Genomic DNA, 26,851 nt, shown 5'->3' with positions numbered 1-26,851 from the left:
GAGTTATATAACATCATTGTGCATCAGTTCCCTCATCTACAAGAATGTGTTTAACATTTCTCATTACACAGGAACCAGTGGCAAATAACAGAGATAACACAAAAGCTGAGCAAAATGTCTGATATTCAATAATTTCTTAGTAAACATTTATTCCTTCTTTTAAAAACATGTTACAATAGCATGACTTTAGCTTAAGAGAGGGATGCGGGAAGAATGCACAAAGATAACCACTAGCAGAGAAAGACTCTTGAATAGGACACAGTTACTAAAAATGATAGGGGAAAAATGACTGAATACATACAATAACTAGAGTGATTAGCAGTATTTGATTCAGGAAAAAAGTCAGCTTTTATGGTTGGTTTGTCCAAACCATAAATCATCCAAACCATTCATAATCTGGTTAAAGGCCAGGTGTGGTAGTACACATCTGTAATCCCAGCACTTTGAGAGGCTGGGGCAGAAGGATTGCTTGAACCCAGGAGTTTGAGACCAGCCTCAGGAACATGGCAAAATAAAAAATACAAAAACTAGCCAGGCATAGTGGTATACACCTATAGTCCCAGCTACTTGGGAGGCTGAGGCTGAAGGATCACTTGAGCCCAGAAGGTTTAGGTTGCAGTGGAACATACTCACACCACTACACTCCAGCCTGGGTGACAAAGCACGACTCTGTCTCAAAAAAAAAAAAAAAAAATTCTGGTTTAATAAATTATTTCAATAATAATTCAAAGGAAAACTTGAGGTTCAGCTATATTAAAATTAATGTTAACAATGAAAGCCCAAAAGGATGAATAAAATTTTGCTAAATATTTTCTTTTACATATTAACTTTTCTATATATCAAATTTGTATCAAATAATGTATCAGACCTGGAAAAAAAGAAAAATCTGATATTATTTTCAAATAATATATTTACATCTGTTGGGACTAATTTTTTTTTAGTATGTTATATAAAACTACAAATATTCTATGTAAAAGTACTTATTGCTTACCACAGCTTAACAATAAAGCACAAATATTTTTAAAATTAGTACTCTGCAAAAACAAATTAATTCCCACTTTTTTCAGATGACTTAGAAATGTCAAGAAATGAACAGACTTAAAGGTACCAAATTATACCCTCAATATGTCATCATCCTCACCTCTTCTTAACAGAAACTAGGAGAAACTAACATCTCCCTTCAACAAGCCACAAACAATTAGAGGGAGAAAGAAGGTGAATGAGATACCTTATGGTCACTACACAAACATTAATAACAGTATGAAATCTTTTTAAAAATGAGTTTTAGAGATTTAGGAGTCTAAGATCAATTAAATTATGGAGCTGTCTTTCAACTTTTATAGACATGAAAATGTTAACAGTTAATTGTTAAAGTTAACAAAGCAATATAAGTCTTTTTCTAAATGGTATTTTTAATTATTTAATTTTATTTTATTTTTAATTGACAAATAATAATTGTATATATTTATGGGGTACAATGTGACGTTATATGTATATGTTGTGGAATGATAGATCAAGCATGATTAACATATTCATCACCTCACATACTTGTGGTGAGAACATTTAAATCTCTTAGCAATTTTGAGATATACATTATTGTTAACTATAGTCACCTTGCTACGCAATATATCATTAAAACTTATTCCACCTATCTAAGTGAAACTTTGCACCCTTTGATCAACATTTCCCCTCTCCTTGTGTACCCTCCTCCCACCTTCATCCCCACACTCTGGTAACCACCATTCTGTTATCTACTATGAGCTCAATGTTTTTAGATTCCACATATAAATAAACTATTATTTGTATTTGTCTTTCTGTGCAATAAGGCATTTTAAAGCCACATACCAGAAGCCAGCAAATATTTAACCAATTCCAGGTGTCCCTCCTGAGATGCCTCCATCAGAGGTGTGGAGCAGCCAAGCTCTATATCAGCCCCTGCCTTAATAAGAAAGTCTGCAACTTCAGAAAATCCTCCACAGCAAGCCAAAGTAAGAGCAGTTTCTTGAGTTTCTTCTGTCTGGGCATTTATATTTGCTCCTAAGAAAGTATAAAAACAGATAAAACTAGTTGTAAGAGACTTACAATAAAGATATTATTTTTCTGAATTGTGATAATCATCTGTCTTCTCTGCTTCTGTGGTTTCCTCCAGGGTGTTCAGAATTTATCATCAATGCAATATATATATATATGCATGCTAGTTGTAGTAAACTTCACCAGTACTAACACAAAACATCCAAAGAAAACTGATTTTTCTAAAAGAAGTAAAACTGCGGCTGGGCGCGGTGGCTCAAGCCTGTAGTCCCAGCACTTTGGGAGGCCGAGACGGGCGGATCACGAGGTCAGGAGATCCAGACCATCCTGGCTAACACGGTGAAACCCCGTCTCTACTAAAAAATACAAAAACCTAGCCGGGCGAGGTGGCGGGCGCCTGTAGTCCCAGCTACTCGGGAGGCTGAGGTAGGAGAATGGCGTGAACCCGGGAGGCGGAGCTTGCAGTGAGCTGAGATCCCGCCACTGCACTCCAGCCCTGCACTCCAGCCCGGGCGACCGAGCGAGATTCCGTCTCAAAAAAAAAAAAAAAAAAACAAAAAAGTAAAATTGCTTTACCTTGTGCTAAAAGTAGTGCCACCATTTCTTCATGTCCTTCCCGGGCAGCTTCCATCAAGGGAGTGTAACCTTCATCATTAACTTCTTCAAGATTTGCTCCCCTTTCAATAAGTAGAGCTGCCAATTCAACATGTCCTCCACAGGCGGCTAGCGTCAATGGAGATTCAAATGAATCTGCAGGCATGTTCACTTGAGCACCACTATCCAAAAGCAAACGTGCCACCTCTACATGTCCATCCTACAGATTTTCAGATGTAAAGAAAGGAGATAAATTTTTTGTTTTGAGATTTTTTTAAGTGGGAGAGAAGAAAGCAAGAGATTGGAAAAAGATAGGAAGAAAAAAGACAAGATTAGAAGATTCAGCATAGACAGCCTATATAGTATCATGCTCATCTGAGCCTTATCAAAAGTTCATCAATATTGTTTTTAAGTAATTTTCAAATTATTTTAGCCAACTTTTGAGCAAGCCCAAAATTCTCCAAAAGAATGAGATTTGGTGACATAACAGTCACAAATCCAAATAATTTTAAATTTCCATTTTTTGAAGTTCAAAAAACTGAAATCTATAGTCAATGCTACCTCAAAATAACTAGGTTATACCACTGCCAGGTCAAATATAGTCATACCCTCAAACTCAGGTGTCATATTCAAATGTAGAAACTGTATTACATCTATTTCAGAAACAAAAGTATGCCAAAAAATAACACAACAAATTATGTGAAGTCATTACCACTTGGGATTATGTCACCAACATAAATGTCTCTGGATTGATACTATCCTATATTTTTCCTAATCACAACACCTTGTTGCAATGAGGCAAAGATTTTGCAATGATGTAAAAATAAAGATACTCATTTGTAAAAATTTTTACCATGGCCTATCTGCATAGATAGTAAGGCAATTAACAATAAAATATTCTTATGGTGGGTATCAATTCTACCTATCACCATAAATACCCTTCTTTAATTTCAAAATTTTAATGGCAAAATTTATATAGGTCTTAAAGCTTGTTGTGACACATAAAGTCAGAGGCTATATTGTACTATATTTCAAAAATGACCATAATGTTGCTAATGAAAAATAAATACTAAGTAGAAAAATAAGGTTTAGGCTGGGCATGGTGGCTCACGCCTGTAATCCCAGCACTTTGGGAGGCCGAGGCGGGTGGATCACCTGAGGTCGGGAATGTGAGACCAGCCTGACTAACATGGAGAAACCCTGTCTCTATTAAAAATAAAAAATTAGCCGGGTGTGGTGGTACATGCCTGTAATCCCAGCTACTTGGGAGGCCAAAACAGAGAATCACTTGAACTCAGGAGGCGGAGGTTGTGGTGAGTCCAGATAGCACCACTGCACTCCAGCCTGGGCAACAAGAGCAAAACTCCGTCTCAAAAAAAAAAAAAAAAAAGAAAGAAAAAGAAAAATAAGGTTTAGTAGTTCTTTATTAAAGAAATAAGGCTGGGCACGGTGGCTCACACCTAGCTTGAGCCCAGATGTGCGAGACCACCCTGGGCAACAGGGTGAAACCATGTTCCTACAAAAAATACAAAAATCAGCCAAGCATAGTGGTATGCGCCTGTAGTTCCAGCTACTTGGGAGGCTGAGGCAGGAGGACTACTCGAGCATAGGAGGCAGAGGTTGCAGTGAGCCAAGATCACGCCACCGCACTCCAGCCTGAATGACAGAGACCCTGTCTCAAAAACAAAAAAGAATTAAATAAAGAAACCTTAGGCCGCGCGCGGTGGCTCAAGCCTGTAATCCCAGCACTTTGGGAGGCCGAGACCATCCTGGCTAACACGGTGAAACCCCGTCTCTACTAAAAAAAATACAAAAAACTAGCCGGGCGAGGTGGTGGGCGCCTGTAGTCCCAGCTACCTCCGAGGAGGCAAGGAGGCAGGAAGAGTGGCGTAAACCGAGTGGCGGAGCTGCAGTGAGCCTGAGATCCGACCACTGCACTCCAGCCTGGGCGACAAAGCGAGACTCCGTCTCAAAAAGAAAGAAAGAAAGAAAGAAAGAAAGAAACCTTAATTGTTAAATTTCAATATCCATCAAGACTTTTATTATACTTAACTAAATGACTAGCCCAGCCTTAACCACTTTTGATATAATGCCAAAAACAGACAGACTTCACATTAAAATTTTAGTTTTACTAATACTTCAAATACATGTAAAATAAAATATTTTAACCAAATTACTATACTGAGTTATCTGGTAGTTGAAATGCATTTCTAATTGAAAAGAAAATAAGGATTTATAAATGTCTACAGATCAAGGAACTGCTATTGTGCCTATCTCCTCTAAGCTCTCAATAAATTATTTTACTTGAATTTACTTGATTTTTTTTTTTTTTGAGACAGAGTCTCACTCTGTCACCCAGGTTGGAGTGCAGTGGTGTGATCTCAGCTCACTGCAACCTCCACCTCTCAGGTTCAAGTGATTCTTGTGTCTCAGCCTCCTAAATAGCTGGAATTACAGGTGCGCACTACCACGCCTGGCTAATTTTTGTATTTTTAGTAGAGATGGGGTTTCACCATGTTGGCCAGGCTGGTCTTGAAGTCCTGGCTTCAAGTGATCCATCCACCTCACCCTCTCAAAGTGCTAGGAATACAGGCATGAGCCACCACATCCAGCCAAATTTTTGAATATTTTTTTGATAGATTCTGCTAACATATATTGTGTACATATATTAAGAGGGGAATTGTAAAAAATAAAAATAAATAAATAAAACTTTTTTCTTAAAGTCTAGGCAACATAGTGAGACGCTATCTCTACAAAAAATGTAAAAGTTAGCTGGGCATGGTGACGTGCCCCTCTAGTCTCAGGTACTTGGGAAGCTGAGGTGAGAGGACTGCTTGAGTACAGGAGGTACAGGCTGTAATGAGCCATGACGGTGCCATTGCACTCTAGCCTGGGCAACAGAGTGAGAGACTGGCCTCAAAAAAAAGAGAGAGAGAGGGAGAGACCAACAGAAAAACCACCCAATCAACCCACAGAATCATATGATACATGAAATAGTGTAAGATACAGGTGGGAGGCTTGGGAAGCTGAGGCATGAGAATCACTTGAACCTGGGAGGCAGGTTGCAGTGAGCTAAGATTACACCATTGCACTCCAACCTGGGCAACAGAGCAAGACTCTGTCTCAAAAAAAAAAAAAAAAAAAGATAGAGGTAATATGTGGCTGCTGCATTAAGCCATTGTGTTTTAAGTGATTTGTTAAACAGCAATAGTCAACAAAATAGAAATTAACATGTGTAATGATGAGCTTATTTAATCACATCTGAAAAACGCATTTGTACTTCCAGGTAATTTTCTTGCCATTAAATCTGTCTTAAATACTTATCAGAATGCTTTGAGTTTCTTTGTATTTGCATTCTCTTTTAGATATGCATATATGCATGATATATGTATGTGCTTACAGAAGTAAAAAAAGGATTTCTGGATTGACAGCATTAAAGGTGATTATTCTCTGTGACACAGAGAATTGTGTATTAAAAATATGATTCTCGATTATCCTTTAAAAAACACAGTTAAATGTTTTATAGGCTATCCATACAGTTTGAGTCAATGTATTTTGAGGTCAATTTGCTATTTAAGATTTTAATATGAAACTGTAAAAACACTAGAACTATGTCTACTATCTCCAGAATTAGAGTTTTATCAATAATATCCCTAAGGTCAAATACTTTGACTGTTATATTCCAAAAGCATTCCAAAAGCAGAGCCATTCAAGCATTAAGTGTGTTTAATTTAGCATCAAGAAATTATATAAACCCAACACCAATTAATAACTTTTTTTTTTTTTTTTTGAGACGGAGGCTCGCTCTGTCGCCCAGGCTGGAGTGCAGTGGTGCAATCTCTGCTCACTACAACCTCCATCTCCCGGGTTCAAGCAATACTCCTGCCTCAGCCTCCCGAGTAGTCAGGACTACAGGCGCCTGCCCCATGCCTGGCTAATTTTTGTAGTTTTAGTAGAGATGGGGTTTCACCATATTGGTCAGACTGGTCTCGAACTCCTGACCATGTGATCTGCCTGACTCGGCCTCCCAAAGTGCTGCGATTACAGGCGTGAGCCACCGCACTCGGCAATTAGTAACTCTTTTTTTTTTTTTTTTTTGAGACGGAGTTTCGCACTGTCGCCCAGGCTGGAGTGCAGTGGCCGGATCTCAGCTCACTGCAAGCTCCGCCTCCCGGGTTCACGCCATTCTCCTACCTCAGCCTCCCGAGTAGCTGGGACTACAGGCGCCCACCACCTCGCCTGGCTAGTTTTTTGTATTTTTTAGTAGAGATGGGGTTTCACCGTGTTAGCCAGGATGGTCTCCTGACCTTGTGATCCGCCCGTCTCGGCCTCCCAAAGTGCTGGGATTACAGGCTTGAGCCACCGCGCCCGGCCCAATTAATAACTCTTAAAGGCTTAAACACGACCTTTTCTTCCCATAAAATCTCAAGTGACTATAATTTAACATTACCATGCAGGCCTCCATCAAGGCAGTGTGCATCTCATCTGTTTTGTGCTCTTGATCTGCACCAGCTTCAAGCAGAAAGCGAACCATATCCAAATGGCCTTGAAAAACGGAACAAAAATTTTAAAAGAACTATCAGTTTAATATTTAAATATTAAAGTATGGAATCTTCTTCTTCAGATGTCTATACAGGAATTTGAGAACTTATTTTGCATTCAATAAATAAATCAGTAACAGTTTTACAAAGCCCATTCAAAGCAATATATAGGCTTTTTTCATGGTCTTATTATCTAGGCTTTAAAGACTGAATTAGTCCAAGGCACATAATTCAAGTTAAGTAAAGCAATAATGCTTTTACCTTGGTTGAATATACATAAATTATTTATCTAATCAAAACATTGAGATCAAATAGAAAGCCAAGTAAAGTATCTTTGGATCATATATTCCAGAAAAACAGCTTTAAAATAACCATAAACCCACTGTAGCAATAAGCAGGCACAGAAAACTCCATTTAAAATAATTCCAATCCTCTTGATACAGTGAATATATAAAAAGCCTTGATAGTCAATAAGAAAATGACAAACACTCCAGAAGAATGGGTGACGGATATGAAATGATAATTCAGCAAAGAAATGCAGGTGAATATTAAACCGATGAAAACAATATTAAACCTTCCTATTAAAGAAATGCAAATTAAAACAAGACACCATTTTTTTTACTATCAAAATGGCAAATATTAAAAAGAATGATAATACCCAGTGTTGGTGAGGGTGTAGGGTGGGGCAAAGGGCACTCTCTTTTTTTTTTTTTTGAGATGGAGTCTCGCTCTGTCGCCCAGGCTGGAGTGCAGTGGCGCAATCTCGGCTCACTGCAAGCTCCGCCTCCCGGGTTCACGCCATTCTCCTGCCTCAGCCTCCCGAGTAGCTGGGACTACAGGCGCCCACCACTGCGCCCTGCTAATTTTTTCTATTTTTAGTAGAGACGGGGTTTCACCATGGTCTCGATCTCCTGACCTTGTGATCCGCCCTCCTCGGCCTCCCAAAGTGCTGGGATTACAGGCGTGAGCCACCGCGCCCGGCCAGGGCACTCTCAAACATTGTCGGAGGGAGTATAAATTGCTTGAACCTTTCTAGAAGGCAATTTGGCAATATGTAGCAAAACCCTTAAAAATATCCATACCCTTTGACCCAGAAATTCCACTTCCAGGAATTTATCCTAAGGAAATAATCAGAGATTACACAAAAATGTCTGCACAAGGATGTTATGAGTATTTTTAATAATAGTGAAAACCTGGGAACAATTTAAGTGTCCAAAAATAGGCAATTATGGTACATCTATTTGATGTATTTGGCAGAGACTGCTAGTTTCCTATCTAATCTCCATTCTCTTATTCTTTCTCACTTTTAGAGACGAGGTCTCTGTTGCCCAGGCTATAGTGGAGTGGCATGATCATAGCTCACTGCAGCCTTGAACTCCAAAGCTTAAGGGATCCGTCCACCTCAGCTGCCCGAGTAGCTAGTATCTCTTGATCTAGGCCTCAAGAGATCCTCCTGCCTCAGTCTCCCAAAGTGCTGGGATTATAGGTGTGAGCTACTGCACCCAGCGTTCTCTTATTCTTTTTTAGTAACAGAACTCCAATTTCATCTGGGCAGCAACATACCTGACTAGAAGACTATATTTCTCTGCCCCTCTTGCAGCTATGTGTAGCCAATGAGATGTAAGTGGTAGTTGTAAGGCTGCACACCTAGGAATACTCTTTAAAGGGAGTTACTAAATTGAGAGGCACTCCTTATTTTGCCCTTAACGTCTTTCCTAGAATGTGAACTGCTGGGGTCCTAGCTATCATCTTGGTTTATAGGTTTATTGTAACCATGAGGATACAAACCACATACTAGGATAGTAGAGCACAAAAATAGAATTATGAGCTCTTGATGACAATAGAACTGCCATACTAGCCCTAAATGGCTTACCCTTGGATTTCTCTTTCGCTCAAATCATTAATTTAGATTTTGTGACATATGCAACCAATTTTAATCCTAAATGAAATAGTGAAATAGTATATAACCATCAAAAGTTACATTGTAAGAATATCTATTGAGCCCAGGCATGGTGGCTTACACCTGTAATCCTAACATTTTGGGAGTCTGAGGTAGGAAGATCACTTGAGGCCTGGAGGTTGAGACCAGCCTGGGCAACATAGTGAGACTTCCATCTCCACAAAAAAATAAAAATAAAATTAGCTGGGTATGGTGGTGTGAGTCTGTAATCCTAGCTATTCAGGAGGCTGAGGCAGGAGGATAGCTAGAACCCAGGAGTTTGAGGCTGCAGTGAGTTATGACAGTGACACTGCACTCCATCCTGTGTGATAGAGGAAAACTCTGTCTCTATAAATAATAAAAAATAAGCCAGGCATGGTGGTTCACGCCTATAACCCTGGCACTTTAGGAGGCCAAGGCAGGTGGATCATTTGAGGCCAGGAGACCAGACTCACCAATATGATGAAACCCTGTCTCTACTAAAAATACAAAAATTAGCCAGACATGGTGGCATGCACCTGTAATACCAGCTACTCGGGAGGCTGAGATAGAAGAATCACTTGAACCCAGGAGGTGGAAGTTGCAGTGAGCCAAGATCGCGCCATTGCACTCCAGCCTGGGCAACAAGAGTCAAACTCTGTCTCAAAAAAATAATAATAATAAATGAAAAATAAAAAATAAAGAATATTTATTGAGATTAAAAATGTCCATGATATAGTGCTAAATAAAATAAGTAGATTATAAAACTGTTAGCGTATAACTGTTTTGTTTAAAATATATATATGTTTGTTTATAAACATACTTAAAAACAAATTGGAAATGTATACACTAAAGTATTGTTTACATGCTTTTTTATCTTTAGATGGTAGCATTACATGTCATTTTAAAATTTATTTTCTTTAGCTGGGTGTGGTGGCTCACGCCTGTAATCCCAGCACTTTGGGAGGCTAAGGCAGGAGGATTACTTAAAGTCAGGAGTTCAAGACCAGCCTGGCCAACATAGTGAAACTCTGTCTCAACTAAAAATACAAAAATTAGCCAGGTATGGTGGTGCATGCCTGTAGTCCCAGCTACTTGGGAGGCCGAGGCACGAGAATCACTTGAGTCCGGGAGGCAGAGGTTGCAGTGGGCTGAGATCGTGCCACTGCACTCCAGCTTGGGTAACAGAGCGACATTCTGTCTCAAAAAAAAAAAAATTTCTTTTCTTTGTGTTACTCTGTGTTTTTCAGGTTTTCAGTATTATGTGTATTATTACTTTGGCATGTACTATTTTTTTTTTTTTTTTTTTTGAGACGGAGTCTCGCTCTGTCGCCCAGGCTGGAGTGCAGTGGCCAGATCTCAGCTCACTGCAAGCTCCGCCTCCCAGGTTTACACCATTCTCCTGCCTCAGCCTCCCGAGTAGCCAGGACTACAGGCACCCACCACCGCGCCCGGCTAGTTTTTCGTATTTTTTAGTAGAGACAGGGTTTCACCATGTTAGCCAGGATAGTCTCGATCTCCTGACCTCGTGATCTGCCCATCTTGGCCTCCCAAAGTGCAGGGATTACAGGCTTGAGCCACCGCGCCCGGCCGGCATGTACTATTTTTTAAATAAACATGGAAAAATCATATAAAATAAAACTTAGCAAATAATGGAAACCCTCTAAATCTAAGCTAAGTAGTAATCTGAATTAAAATAATAAACATACACTAGAAAACTATATTATAGGCGATACAGACTAAAATAGATCTTCTATATAATTTCTTATAAACTAGATAATTTTATAGCACAGGGAAAACATAAGCAACATAAAGTAACTCAAATACTCAATACTCAAATAATCAAAGTGGTTATGAAAAACATTATAAATATTCATACATATATTAAGTACCTTTGTAGCATGCAAGTGTAAGAGCACTTTCTTTGAATTCATTAGAATGAGTGTTGATGCCTGCACCATGATCTAAAAGAACTCTTGCAACTTCCACATGACCTGCACTGGCTGCTTCCATTAAGGGAGTATGTCCATTTTCATTATGATCTTCTATATTTGCACCTTCATTAAGGAGCACTTTAACAATGTCAACAAATCCTCCAGCACAGGCATAAGTTAGTGCGGTGTTTCCTAAAAAGAAGAAAAAGAAATATAATACATGAGCAGAATACATATTTAAAAAATAAAAATAAATAAAAGATTTTAAAAAACATAATAAAAAGAAATATAAAATCATGACAGAACAGATACAATTATGATTATGCTAATGCTCTACGTATACCTCTTCAATTCCCTTACACAAATCACTACAACTACTATCTCAACTTTTTTTCATTATCATTGGTTAGAAGCATCACTTTAATTTTTTTTTTTTTTTTTTTTTTTGAGATAGAGTCTCGTTCTGTTGCCCAGGCTGGAGTGCAATGGCACGATCTTGGCTCTCTGCAACCTCCGCTTCCCAGCTTCAAGTGATTCTCCTGCCTCAGCCTCCCAAGTAGCTGGGATTACAGGTGCCCACCACCATGCCCCACTAATTTTTATATTTTTAGTAGAGATAGGGTTTCACCATGTTGGCAGGCTGGTCTCAAATTCCTGACATCAGGCAATCCACCTGCCTCGGCCTCCCAAAGTGCTGGGATTACAGGCATAATCTGCCAATTATGCCAATTACACTGTGCCCGGCCAATTTTCTTACTAATTAAATGATTTTCTGGCCAGGTACGATGGCTCACACCTGTAATCCCAGCACTTTGGGAGGCCAAGGTGGAAGGATTGCTTGAACCCAGGGAGTCTGAGACCAGCCTGAGCAACACAGTATCTCTACTAAAAAAAACTGAGCCAGGCATGGTGGCATACCCCTGTAGTCCCTGCTACTCTAGAAGCAGGTGGTGGGAGGATCACTTGAGCCCAATACAAAGACTTTCCGGAAAGCCCAGTACAAAAGACTATATATTATAAAGATCTGGACAATATAAAATATCCAGAAAAGTAAATCTATAGAGACAGAAAGTAGATTAATAGTTGTCTGAATAATTGAGGTGATTCCAAATGGGCATAGAGATCTTTCTGTGGTGATGGGAATATTCTACAATTAGATTGTACTGATGATTGTACAACTATAAATTTACTAAAAATCATTATTGTATACTTAAATCAAGTGAATTTTATGCTATATGAATTATATCTCAAAAAACTGGAATTTTTTGTTTGTTTTTTAAAAAAGCATCAGCAGCTACATTTGGACTGGGCCTCAAAAGTTAAGTAGGATTCCTAAAGGCAGAAAGGACATCTGGCATCAAACAAAATGCATTAAGTAAAAGCAGGTGACTAGAATAGTGACCACATCCCCTCAGAGAGCTGCAATACAGAGCTATGGTTTATCACCCCTGGTCTCTCCTGAGACTGACTGCTTTGCAGTACAGAGGGAAGACTCCTGAGAACCTGTATTTTTAACCAGCTCTCTTAAGCGATTCTGACATGCAGGCAGTAGGTGCAACCTACTGAAACAAAATGAATGAACTAATTAAAATATGTTCATTGACTAGAAATTATTGGTGAGAAGATGATGCAATTTCCTTCCGGAAATTTCTATTTTCCCAATGAAGTATGAAGTATGAGTTAAGGCAATCAGTGGAAGTGAGGAGGGATATGTGTGGGATTTGAGAAGAATGTCTTAAATGGCCACATGGAGAGTGTATGGAGCAGCCCATCAAAGAACATGTGCTTACTGCATTGTATATAATAATCCCTTCCTTCTACATAGTGTATCTATTTCACCTAAGGAAAAAAAAAAAAAAAAAGACAGGGGGACTTCATCTCAGTCAAGCCCTTTTCTCTCTCAAAATGTTCACCTACTTTTTAAAAATAAAGGTACTGATAACAATATGGTGGTTTTCAAAATGTCTTCCAAAGAACTTTAGAATCCCCCGCTTCCAAAAAGTTCCTCAGCACAGAAGATGGGGAGACCTAGGTTCCAGAAATTAAAGCCCCCAACTATCTCTACTTTAGATCAACTCCTCTTTTATCTGTGTAATATTATATCTGTGCTTCCATAAACTGTTTGGCTTGAAGTTAGCGTTATTTGACAGAAAACAACCTTAAAAACAACTGAATTTGATGATCACCAAGAATCCTCAAGGAGAAATTTAAAACTTCCTTGATGGCGGCATCCTCTTTTTAGAGTATTTTTCAAAGGAGTGTGTATATAGCATAATACTGTTAACCAGAACAAAGCAATTTATTTTATCATCTTAATTTAACATATTTTGCTGTTGTTCACAACCAGTTAATGCCCTCTGCCCCTAAAATTGGTGGTATATCAATTTAAGGAAATATTATGTAACCTTTAAAAAAGTTTGTTGAAAAGCTAATAAAATAGGCTTGGCACAGTGGCTCATGCCTGTAATTCCAGCACTTTGGGAGGCCGAGGTAGGCGGATCATGAGATCAGGAGATCGAGACCATCCTGGCTAACATGGTGAAACCCCATCTCTACTAGAAATACAAAAAATTAGCCAGGTGTAGTGGCAGGCGCCTGTAGTCCCAGCTACTAGGGAGGCTGAGGCAGGAGAATGGCATGAACCCGGGAGGTGGAGCTTGCAGTGAGCCAAGATTGCGCCACTGCACTCCAGCCTGGGCAACAGTGCAAGACTCCAAAAAAAAAAAAAAAGTTAATAAAATAGAAAATAAGTGAAGTCAAACAAAATTGCACATAGGGTATAATTTCAACTACATAATTTTATCCATCAAAAATACTGGAGGGAACTAAACTAATATAGTAATAGCAGTGACTTCTGTGCCACAGAGTTTATGGGAGAGTTATCTTTTATTCTTACTTCTCTGCATTTCTCAAATGTTCTTATAGTTAGCATATATTATTTTCATAATCAGATAAAAAATTAAGTAAATCAATCTGGTGGTTCACCAACATGCTCTAAAATTAACTGTTTTCTTTTATGTAAATGTAAGAGATATTTTCTGTATTTAATTAATACAGGGAGCCACTTTCAAAGGTTCCAACTATAGTATGCACAAAGCTGCTCAGTTCAAATGAATGATGGGCGAGGGATTTAGGTGGCACACTCCTATGAGACAATTGACTATCTAAGGCGAAACAGTTTCATCCCGAAAACATCCCCCTCTCCTTCCCCCATGCGTGGAAAAATTGTCTTCCAATTGTCTCTGGTGTCAAAAAGGTTGGGGACTTTTGCTATACAAGAATATCTCAGCCAGGCTTGGTGGCTCACGTCTGTAATCCCAGCACTTTGGGAGGCCGAGGTGGGCAGATCACATGAGATCAGGAATTTAAGACCACCCTGGCCAACATGGTGAAACCCCGTCTCTACTAAAAAAGTAGAAAAAATTAGCCAGGAGTAGAGGTACGTGCCTGCAATCCCAGCTACCTGGGAAGCTAAGGTGGGAGAATCTCTTGAACCCGGGAGGCGGAGGTTGCAGTTAGCCGAGATCGTGCTACTGCACTCCAGCCTGGGTGACAGAGTGAGACTCCATCTCAAAAATAAATAAATAAATAAATAATTTAAAAATCTTATTAGTAAATGTATTCCGCAAACTCAACATGTAAAACCCTATAGGGTAAACACTCAGGTTTATCTATAATCTAAAGGGTTTTGTATTGAAGATAAAGAATTATAAGAAATACAGTTTATAAATTTTGCCTCCATATATATTACATACATAAGGTACGTGACATGTTGTTGTAAGACACATACATAATAAAATGGTTACTATAGAACAAATTGGCCGGGCGCGGTGGCTCAAGCCTGTAATCCCTGCACTTTGGGAGGCCGAGACGGGTGGATCACGAGGTCAGGAGATCGAGACCATCCTGGCTAACATGGTGAAACCCTGTCTCTACTAAAAAAAATACAAAAAACTAGCCGGGTGAGTTGGCGGGCGCCTGTAGTCCCAGCTACTCGGGAGGCTGAGGCAGGAGAATGGCGTAAACCCGGGAGGCGGAGCTTGCAGTGAGCTGAGATCCGGCTACTGCACTCCAGCCCGGGCGACACAGCGAGACTCCGTCTCAAAAAAAAAAAAAAAAAAAAGAACAAATTAACATTTTTCTCACATAGTTACCCAATTTTGCCCCCTGTGGCAAGAGCAACATAATCTACTCATTTAGCAAAAAATCCTGAATATAATACACTATTATTAATTATAGTCCTCATGTTGTACAGACTTTTTGACTTGTTCATTCCACATATTTGCTACTTTGTATCCTTTTACCTACTTCTCCCATTTCTTCTCCCCTTTCTTCTCCCCACCCCTGACTTGGTAAACAATGTCTTATCTTTATATATTTAACTCTTTTCGTAAATTTTTAATATTCCACATGTAAATGAGATCATGCATACATATGTCCATAAGAATGTGGGGAAAAAAAAGTGAGATCATGCAATACTTTTCTTTCTGTGTCTGGCTTATTTCACTTAGCATAATGTCCTTCAAGTCCATCCATGCTGTGGCAAATGGCAGGATCTCCTCCTTTTTTTAAGTCTGAATAATATTCCATTATGTTCATACCACAAAAACCCAATCTTGACTAAAGGAGAATTTAAGTGTGTTTTTAAAGACTTTTGAGGATATCAAATTACTTTGTATTTTACTCAAAGATTCTACATAAGGGCTAAGATTTTTCTGTAGGTTTATACTGGTTTTCCTCAGAAATCTAATTTTTCTCTCTCTCAGGTAACAATTATGTTGATTTTTTCTCCCAATTAAGACATCATTTTCTACATACCTGTTGCAGACTGGGAGTTGACATCAGCATCATGAAGAAGTAATAATTTCACAATATCTAAGTAACCTCCACTGGAAGCTGCCATCAGGGGAGTTATGTCTCCTTTATTCCCTCGATCTTCAACATTAGCATGCATAGCAAGCAATACCTTTAAAACACATATACACACAGAGAAATTGTTAATTCTTACTATTCAATAGTATTTCTAGAGAATATACTGAATCTCTGAAGATATTCTTCTAGAATAGGGGTGAGGAAAAATCAATATGACCTTTTGAAAAAATTATGCCAATTTTCACTGCTCAACATGCCAGGTTACATGCTGTATTTTACAATATCATTACATATTAATATTTAAATAAAGTACACAATCATATTAGCCATCCTATTATAAAATGTGATGGTTCTTGTCAAAGAATGTTATGCTTGAGGTTATCTAGCTAAAGAACACTATACTCAACTATACTCACAAGACAGAAACTGGTAAAAACATGGTTAATTCCCAGTACTGTTCTAACATAGAAGGAAAAAAAATTAAAAGAATTGGGGTAACCTGAATGTGATGAAAATAATGACTACTTTCCATTATAGTTGTATATTATTTCAAAGGACAAATTTAAAATTATTATTATATCTATTTGTTTCTTAATCATTAGGATTAGCTTTGAGTAAGTGGCAGAAAAACGGACCATTCTCAGTTGCATGTACAGGCAACAAAATAAACTGTGTATCTGTTTCTACTTTACCTATTACCAAAAAGGGAAGGGGGATGGGGGAAGAGAAGACTCTGGACTCTAATTATAATCTATCTTGTAAGTGACAAAAATAAATAAAACATCAAAACCCTTCCACAATTTTAATCACTAAATATTATTTCTGCTTACTTGTGCTAATTCATAATACCCTGCTGAACAAGCCAAACACAGCAGGCTTTCTCCTTCTTCTGTATGTTCATTTACACTTCTGCCTTCATCTAGCAATTTACGAACAGCATTAACATCCCCATCTGAACAAGCTTCTGCTAGACTGCGACTGGAAACAAAACCATTCAACAATTAACTGAAACAAAAAGACTCAGGGGTCCTATGATAATTATATTAAATATAAATAATCACACAAAGAAAAATGTTAATACAGTAAGAGAAAAAAATTATATGAACATATTACTTGCTGAGCATCTTGTTTGGAACTTCAATTATTCATGTTTATCAACCAAGCCAGAAAGCCAGTGAGTGAATTTGAAATCAGCTGTCATTTTTATCTTTTAAAATCTCCTAACATATTATAACAAATTTTAAATAAAGTTTTTTAAAGCATTAGACCAAGCATGTCCAACCCATGGCCCAGGACAGCTTTGAAAGCAACCCAACACAAATTTGTAAACTTTCTTTAAATATTATGAAATTTTTTTGCAATTTTTTCTTTTCGCTCATCAGCTATCATTAGTGTTTGTATTTTGTTTTGTTTTGTTTTTGAGACAGAGTCTCACTCTGTTGACCAGGCTAGAATGCAGTGGCACAATCTTGGCTCACTGCAACCTCCACCTCCCAGGTTCAAGTGATTCTTGTGTCTTAGCCTCTCAAGTAGCTGGGATTACAGATGTGTGCCACCATACCTGGCTAATTTTTGTATTTTTAGGAGAGATGAGTTTTCACCATGTTGTCCAGGCTGGTTTTGAACTCCTGGCTTCAAGTGATCCACCCACCTTAGCCTCCCAAAGTGCCTGGTTACAGACATGAGCCACCAAGCCCAGCCTCTAGTAGTTGTATTTTATGTGTGGCCCAAGACAATTCTTCTTCTTCCAATGTAGCCCAGGGAACCCAAAATTTGGACACCCCTGTATTAGATGCACAAGTTTTTAAACTCTACTTATATAACGATTCCCAAAGATATTTTGGGATATAATCCTATGGCTGAAATTTTTACTTAGTAACAGTGAAGGCGAAAACCTAAGAAAACTATTTTACCACAGAATGACTAACTAGACCACTGAGTCTCAAACTTTAATGTGTACGAGTTACTCCTATTTCTTGTTAAAATGCAGATTCTGATTCAGTAGACATGGAGTAGGGTCTGGGATTCTGCATTTCTCACAAGCTCTGAGGTGATGCTGATACTGCTAGCCCATGGACCATATTTGAGTAGCAAGCAACTAGACTACTGCATTAGTAACTCGTTTCATGTATTAGTACTCAAGCAATCAGTTTAGAGTTTACTATAATAACTTTTAGAATAAGTAACTTCCTTATAACTGGAAAACAGATCTTATTCAGTTTGGATTTCTCATAGATTCTAGTGTAATACATTCCACAAGAATGCTCAATGAATAAGAGCTGAACGAAGAAACAAAAATATCCATTTTTATAGCTACATAATACATATACATTTATATATCCACTTAAAATGTAATATCCATCCAGCTAAACAAAGTTTATAAGTTCCACCAAAAGATATATTCAACCAAAATTCGCTACTTTCCCAAAATCTACTCAAGAAAATGTCTAATTCCCAAAAGTCATTAAACACATACGTGTCCACTTGTCCTGCATTGTGGCTGTTTTCTGCTTTCATCCGTGTCAGTGCAGCAGCAGCTTCATCCAGTGCACAACTAACTGAGGATGTCAGTCTCCGGAGTACTTCAGGATCTGCAAAAGCTTTACCATCAGCAGTTGACAATTTTCCAATTCCTTCAGTGTGCATCAATCAATCAGGTAGTGCAGGAAAAAAAAAAAAAAAGTATAAAAGTGCAAATTGTAATTACATTTCTAAACACTATTATCTAGGAAAAAGAAATGGTATAGAATCCATAGGTTAGGGTGACAGAAGATAAGGTTCATCATTTCAGGTCTGCCACTAATGTCAAAAGGCCATGGCATAACCACCTATGTTTTAGTCTTTCTACCTTTACAATGCACATATTAATTTGTCCTCTACCTAATCCATATGTAACTTCACATGATGCTAACTGTATCAAATAAATGAGATTTCTCTCAAAATACATAGTCACACCATAAGATCTCTAGTACAGAATATCTGATTGTACTATTTTCAGTAGTATCTTCAGAGGGGGGATAGTCTCTAATATTATAACAAACAATTCAATTGTTTCTTCCTTTGGTCACAACCATCTTCCGGGGCCACATTTTAAATTAAATTCATTCTTACAAATAAAATTAAAATTAAAAAATTATATACACAACACTCAATGAATTTATATCACCATTTATAAAGAGCTACCACACAATTTACTAATAATATAAAATGAATGCAAACTAAAATGGTGAGGTATTTTTCATTTATGAAACTGACAAAACAATGTCTGAGGTGTGAGGCCCTCTCAAAAACTGTTGATTTTTGAGTGAATAAAGAAATAAATACAGGCACAAACCTGAGGGACTAATTTAATAATGGTTGTCAAATTTTTATTTTACTTATTTATTTTTTGAGACGGAGTCTTGCTCTGTCACCCAGACTGAAGTGCAGTGACACGATCCCGGCTCACTGCAACCTCCGCCTCCTGGGTTCAAGTGATTCTCCTGCCTCGGTCTCTCGAGTAGCTGGTATTACAGGTGTGTGCCCCCACAGCCTGTTAATTTTTGTGTTTTTTAAGTAAAGACGAGGTTTCACCATGTTGGCCAGGCTGGTCTCAAACTCCTGACCTCAAGTGACCCGCCTGCCTCAGCCTCCCAAAGTGCTGGGATTACAGGCATGAGCCATGGCGCCCAGTCAGCTGCCAAAATTTTAAATGCAAATATATTCTTACCCATTGATAACACTTTCTAAAATTCTGTCCTAAAGAGATACTTGCACAAATAAGAAACGTTACCGATATATAAGGCTATAAACTATAGCATTATTTGTGATATTAAAAAACTGGATATAAGCTAAAATTGGTAAAATTAATTATGATTCATCCAAGCAACAGAATATTATGGTACCCTTCAATAAAAAGAGAAAGATCAATATAAACTGTCATGGAAGGATGCCCACAATAAATCATATGGGGAAAAGAAGTTGTATTTTGTGTATTATGATCCTACTTCGTTTTTAACAATCATATATATTCAAACATATACATGTATTTATATCACCACAAGGAGAAAAGTCTAGAAGTATATGTAAACCTTGACAGAAAATGGGAAGGTTTTTTTATCTACTTAATATATTTCATATCACTTTAGCTGTTTTATAATGTGTATTACATATAAAAAAATTAGCTATTTAAAATCAAGTTAAACATAAAGTGAATACACAAGTAATCAATATGCAGCTCCCTAAATCAGTACAGATAAAGAAGTCATAAATGATTAACTAAATTTATCTCCCACATTTTTATTTTATAATGGCTAACAGGTAAGTTTTCTTTGATAACTAGCCGATTATTTTTTTTTTCTTTTTTTTTTTCTAAACAGAGTCTCGTTCTGTTGCCCAGGATGGAGTGCAATGGAGTGATCTCAGCTCACTGCAACCTCCACCTCCAGGGTTCAAGCAATTCTCCTGCTTCAGTCGCCCGAGTAGCTGGGACTACAGGCGCACACCAACACACTCGGCTAATTTTTTTCTATTTTAGTAGAGACAGGGTTTCACCACGTTCCCCAGGTTGGTCTCAAATTCCTGAGGCTCAGGCAATCCGCCTGCTTCGGCCTCCCAAAGTGCTGGGATTACAGGCATGAGCCACTGCGCCAGGATGCTGATTATCTTAATACCTTACAAATATGAGAGTTGAGCCCAGAAATACAAAATGTGAACATTTTCTTCGGGAGATAAAAAGAAAAATAAATTTTAGAGATTTTAAATTTTGTATAATGTCATAGAATTTTGGGGTAATCCCACGTAACTCTGTAAAGAGATCTAGACTTTTAAACAGATGAAAAAGATAAAACAAAAAATAAAGTACCTGCTGCCTCCAGCAATGCTTCTAGTCGTGCCTGTGTCTCTGGATCCACAGTGCGTAAGTCTGCTCCTTCTGCAGTACTTGATAAGAATATCTCTGATGTTGTTTTAAGCACTGGGTTATCCAGATCTTCTTGGTCCAAAATAAATGATTCAACCTATTAATGAAATAAAGATGCAATATCCATGAAACTGATATCAATATGATTAGAATAACTACAATTTAAGGTAATATGACTTCTTAATTAGAACTTAAATATAAGCAGAAAAATTATTATAGAAACAAGGGAGTATGGGAATGGACTTCAAAGGACATTGTGACTGTTTACCTTCAGACATGACTACAGGTATAACACACATACACTAAAGTTTCCTCAAGAGCATTGTATCTTCTGTGACTAATACAGAGCATGAAAAGCAATATTAAGGCCAGTCACAGTGGCCCACGCCTGTGATCCTAGCACTTTGGGAGGGCTAGATGGGCAGATCGCTTGAGCTCATGAGTTTGAGACCAGCCTGGGCAACAAGGTGAAACCCCGTATCTATTAAAAAATAACAATAATAATAATAATACCAAAAAACAGCAGGGGCTGGGCACGGTGGCTCACACCTGTAATGAGGTCAAGAGTTTGTGAGACCATCCTGGCCAACATGGTGAAACCTCATCTCTACTAAAAATACAAAAATTAGCCGGGCGTGGTGGGGGATGCCTGTAATCCCAGCTACTCAGGAGGCTGAGGCAGAAGAATTGCTTGAACCCAGGAGAAGATGCAGGTTGCTGTGAGCCGAGATCATGCCATTGCACTCCAGACTGGGCAATAGAGCAAAAACTTCATCTCAAAAAATAAAAATAAAAGCATTTACTTTTTATTGAAACAAGTACACGAACGTAATCCTGAGAAAATCCATATAGACTAGATAGAATATAAACAACAACAACAACAACAAAAAACAACAACAACAAAAAACTTGATAGCATAGATAGGTCATTAAGAGAAAAGTTTTCCTCTTTTCTAAATAATTTATTCAATTCTGACTCTGAAATAAGGGAAAACAAAAACTAACCCACTGATACCTGGAGTCCTTTAGACAGGAACACTCCATGAGATTAAAAACTGTACTTTGTTTACAGTGCTATACTTTGGGCCTATGAATACCTGGCACATAGTATGAATTTAATACATATTTGTCGAAATGAATGAATGTATGAGCAAAAATCAACTTACAAAAATAAACATGTAACGCTCCAATTTCAAATAAAATTAATTCAAAATGAATTTTCTTAAATAAAATTAATATACAATCCTACAATTTGGAAATGTGTATCAAATACCTTTAAAAACTCACTAAAAAATTATCTGAAAGCCAGACAAAAATTAATGTGCAAGGATGTTCACTGCAGCATTAACTGAAATTCCAAAAATGAGGAAAAACTATAATATAGAATTTGGTAAATACATGCTATACATTTACATGATGGACTACTATGCAGTCATTAAAAACAATGTTTTTGTGACCACTGGTTCAGCTGTGAGAAGAAATAAAAAATTAAAAAAAAAATGTTTTTGAAGCATATTTAATGGCATATGAGAGTATTAATAAAATTAAGTAAAATGCACAAGATTCAAAATAGTATGATTCTTATTTTGCTAAATGTATATATGTGTATATATGTAAATATGAACATGAGTACTCATGAATAATATGTAATATGTATATTATTTACATATTATATGTAATGTATATATATACATATACACATATAACATGTATGGCATATATAATTTGTATAATATATACACTACATATATATTACTGTAATATGTAAATATGTATAGCCAGGGAAAGTTAACATATTTGTAGATAGAGAAAAACATCAGGAACAGAAAGATTAAGTACTTCTTCAAAGTCACACAGCTAACAAATAAAAAAAGTAAGGTTTCAAACTCAGGCCACATACCTACAGAGTCCATGCTTTTAACCACTAGGATATCACACATTTATAAACAAAGGATCACAGTATCTGGACTACATTATTTGGCATATCTGGCTAGTTGGTCATCAATTTTCACAATGGACACCAAATAAATATAGCCTAATAAAGACAGTAAAGTTAAAATAATTTAGATTTATTTTATTATCTAATGATGTACTATAATTTTACAAAATGAATCTTTAACTTCAGACCTAAAAACATTGAGCTGTACTGTAACACAGCTTCTTTAACATGTAACTACAGACAAAGATGCCAGATCCAATAGATAAATGCAGGCAACCAGTTGTCAAATGACCTTGAAAGGCAACTGCTCATACAACAGCTTAATGCAAGGCCAAGAAATTAGGAGATATTTGTAGATATACATACCTGCCAGTTGGGAGGACAGGTAAAAACATCATTCCAGTGGAAAAATTATAAAATTATTTAAAATGGTATTCAGATATTAATATTCCAATTTTATAAATATTATATGTCTCCTGTAACATTTTAAAAAGCCAAGTTAAGGATTTCCAGTAGTCTCTCATTCATTTATCCAATATTTACTAAAGGCCCATTTTAGATATATATATCTCTCTCACTATGATAATACAAAAATGTGGTAGAAGAAATAATAAAGACTCTAACAACTATTACAAAAGGCCTCAAAGAGAAAGAAATGATACAACTATATGCACTAATGAGGGAGAAATCACTTCCAGCCCTAGTAACCTGTGAAGGCTTTGCACAAGAAGTAGCATTTGAATTAGGCTTTGAAGGATGCACAGAATTTCAATAGGTAGTTAGACATAGGGGTAGAGGTGGGCAGAAGAGGAAGTATATTATCAGATAGAGGCAGAAAATGAAATAAAAAATAGGCTTGGAGGCCGGGTGTGGTGGCTCACACCTGTAATTCCACACTTTGGAAAGCCAAGGCGGACAGATCACTTGAGGCCAGGAGTTTGAGACTAGCCTGGCCAACATGGCGAAACCCTGTCTGTACTAAAAGTACAAAATTAGCTGGGTGTGGTGGCACATGATTGTAATCAGCTATATGGGAGGCTAAGGCACAAGAATCGCTTGAACCCAGGAGGCAGAGGTTGCAGTGAGCTGAGATTGTGGCACTGCACTCGTATTTTTGGGGGGAGGAGGGGGTGGGGCTTGGAGATGAATGGTCCACTAAAAAAATATAAGGTACGAGCCCAGCAGTGGCTCATGTCTATAAACCCAGCACTTTGGGAAGCCAGGGTGGTGGGATCATTTGAGGCCAGGAGTTTAAGACCAGCTTGGGAACCTAGTGAGACCTTGTCTCTACAAAAAATTTTCAATTAACCTAGCATCGTGGCAGAAAACTGTAGTCCCAGCTATTCATGAGGCTGAGGTGGATCACTTGAGCCCAGAAGTTCAAAGTTACACTGAGCTATGATTGTACCACTGCATTCCCCGTGGATGATAGAGCAAGACACTGTCTCTAAAAAAAAAAAAAAAAAAGAAAAGAAATTAATATAAGGTCTTTCTGCATTGCTGGTGGAAACAGTGGTGCAGCCACCATGGAAACAGTTTGATAGTTCTTCAAAAGTTAAACATAGAATTACCATATGACCCAATAATTCTACTTCTTAGGTATACACCTAGGAGAATTAAAAATATACATGTTCATACAAAAACTCAAACACAAATGTTCATAGTTGCGTTCTTTATAACAGCCAAAAAGTAGAAACAACCCAAATATCCATCAGTAGATGAACAAAATGTGATCTATATCCATGCAATTGAATATTACGCAGCCATCAGAAAGAACAAGTACATGATATAGATGAACCTTGAAAACATTATGTTTAGTGAAAGAAAGGAGACACAAAAGGTCCCAGTATATGATCCCCTTTATATAAATGTCCAGCATAGGCAAATCCATAGAGAAAGACAATAATAGGTTGCCTGGGGAGAGGAGAAGGGAAGAATAGGAGCGACTGTAAATGAGTCTGAAGTTTCTTTTTGGATTGATGAAAATTGTTCTGGCATTAGATAGTAGTGATTGCTACACAACCTTGTAAATATGCTAAAAATCACTGAAATGTAGACTTTAAAATGCTGTAGCTTATGGCATATGAATTATATCTCAATTTTTAAAAGATATAAGGTACCTAGAATACAACTATGGCATTAGGCTAGAAAGAACAACTGGGAATAGATTTGAGTAGACCATATAAAAGGTGACAGATTGTTCATTGCCTGCCTGATTACCACCATCAGAGAGAGAAAGAACCAGTAGCAATGACTTCTTGGGTGACAATAATGTTAGTATCACATAAATAAGATGGCACATTCCTAAGTGCTTGGGAAGAATCAATTTCAGAAGAAAAACACAAAATGGTGATGTGTCCCTTGCTTCAGAGGCTTATAACTTCTCTGAAAATATAATGCATAAGACAATTTACTGAGTTAATTCTATGTCTTACAGTGGATGTAAACTCAAGTTTCAATTAGGCAATAAGACAGAGAGAACATTACACTGGAGATCAAGAGAATTAGGTTCAAGTGCCAGTTCTATCAGGCATTGTGTGTAAATTCAGACATAATACTCAACCTTTCTGACATTCCATTTCTTCCTCAATAAACAAAGATGCTATCTGTCCTACCTACCTTACAGTGCTATTGAAATCCTGAAATGAGGTAATGAAGGTAAAAGCATTTTGAAACAATAAACCACCATACAAATATAATTTTTAGAACATGATTCTGTGTAATTACAATTCTTTTGTCCTGTCCCTCACCACAGTGTCTATTTTCTCTACCTTTTCAAAGTGGAAGAATCATACTGAGAATCTAATATGATGCATTTTATCAGCACCCTAACTTGAACTTCTGAGTGTGGTTTTAGGCATTTTACATCTAAGATCTGACCCATATGATAAAATTTTAAATAGCCACAATACTTGTGGGAAAAAACCCAGAATGAGTTATAGTTAATACAAAATCATATAGATAAATGATATGAATACATTTGTGTCAATCAGATTTCCCAAAAAGCACTACTGTTTCCTTTGTCCCACCCTCTTTATAACTTTAAAAATGTCTGTCTCAATATGGAATCAATAAAAGGACAAAATATCCCATTATGCTTATTATTTTGGAAATATCTGAGAGATTACTTTTGGCAGTTCACAAATATCTTACCTAATAAATCTGCTGAAACATAGTCTTACAATTCAGATTGTATTAGCATTACTTCAAAATATAGCTGGCTGGGTGCACGTGGCCCATGCCTGTAATCCCAACACTTTGGGAGACGGAGGGAGGAGGACTGCTTGAGCCCAAGAGTTCAAGACCAGCCTGGGCGACACAGTGAGCCTTTGTCTCTATGAAAAATAATTTTTAAAAATTAGCCAGGCATGGTGGCCGTGTGCCTGTGGTTCCAGCTACTCAGGAAACTGAGGTGGGAGGATCGCCTGAGCCCAGGAGGTTGAGGCTGCTATATGCCATGATCATGCCATTCCACTTCAACCTGGGCCCTGGGCGACAGAGTGAGACTCTGTCAAAAAAAAAAAAAAAAAAAATGGAAACCATTTATAGCTACATGGAGATATATTAAATATGACAAATTCTGTATACATTCTGTATACTTAATACAAAAGGCTTGGTGATAGAGTACAGAAACCATGTCTATATATAACAGATAAGCCCAAAATAATAGTATGTCTAATGAAATTAGTCTTCATCAAGCAAATGAATATAAAAGCCTTATACTTTCTTACGTATAGCTAAAACATCACAGCAATGTTTTTATTGCCTAATGATACTGTTACATAGCTCATCTCTAATCAGTAGCTACATTCAGCAGCAAAGAAATACATCCACTTATAGCAGTATTATTTTTTGCCAAAGGCAAGTTCTAAACACCGAAGAATCTTTTTTCCTACCTCTGTGACTAGATACAAGAATAAAGGGTGGAGGAAAAAGAGTGGTAAAGGAATATGGTCCATCAAAAACTACCTGTTTTTCCCTTATATCTCCTGAAATACTAAAGGCAAAAACCTTTGTCTTCCTTCTCAAAAGGTTATTTTTCCTTCTTGCCTTAAAATAAAATAAAATAAAATATAACAAGGAGTGTGGGAGTGTGGTTTTTAGCTTCAAATAAAACAAACAA

General features: G+C 37.4%; 1 protein-coding gene across 18 annotated transcripts in view; it reads right to left on the bottom strand.

Annotated features, from left to right (window-relative positions):
- LOC101003154 (ankyrin repeat and KH domain-containing protein 1) overlaps positions 1–26,851 on the bottom strand; it is a 140,988-nt gene that overhangs the window by 86,358 nt on the left and 27,779 nt on the right. For 17 of the 18 annotated variants that reach the window (XR_002522773.1, XM_021939730.1, XM_021939746.1 and 14 more), the window contains exons 2-9: positions 20,734–20,887; positions 18,367–18,523; positions 16,721–16,868; positions 15,837–15,984; positions 10,977–11,210; positions 7,076–7,170; positions 2,608–2,845; positions 1,846–2,037 (exon numbers count right to left, since the gene is read on the bottom strand). Coding sequence is in view for 17 of the 18 variants with exons in the window: in XM_021939730.1 (XP_021795422.1) it covers positions 1,846–2,037; positions 2,608–2,845; positions 7,076–7,170; positions 10,977–11,210; positions 15,837–15,984; positions 16,721–16,868; positions 18,367–18,523; positions 20,734–20,887 (1,366 nt within the window). In the remaining variant the exon portion in view is untranslated. Of the gene's footprint in view, positions 1–1,845; positions 2,038–2,607; positions 2,846–7,075; positions 7,171–10,976; positions 11,211–15,836; positions 15,985–16,720; positions 16,869–18,366; positions 18,524–20,733; positions 20,888–22,689; positions 22,841–26,851 lie in introns of those variants that run through there. The other variant, XM_021939741.2, reaches the window with a different exon arrangement.

The sequence above is a fragment of the Papio anubis genome, chromosome 5 (assembly GCF_008728515.1).
Source record: "Papio anubis isolate 15944 chromosome 5, Panubis1.0, whole genome shotgun sequence".
Classification (NCBI taxonomy): Eukaryota; Metazoa; Chordata; class Mammalia; order Primates; family Cercopithecidae; genus Papio; species Papio anubis.
This window is presented reverse-complemented; position numbering and strand designations above follow the sequence as displayed.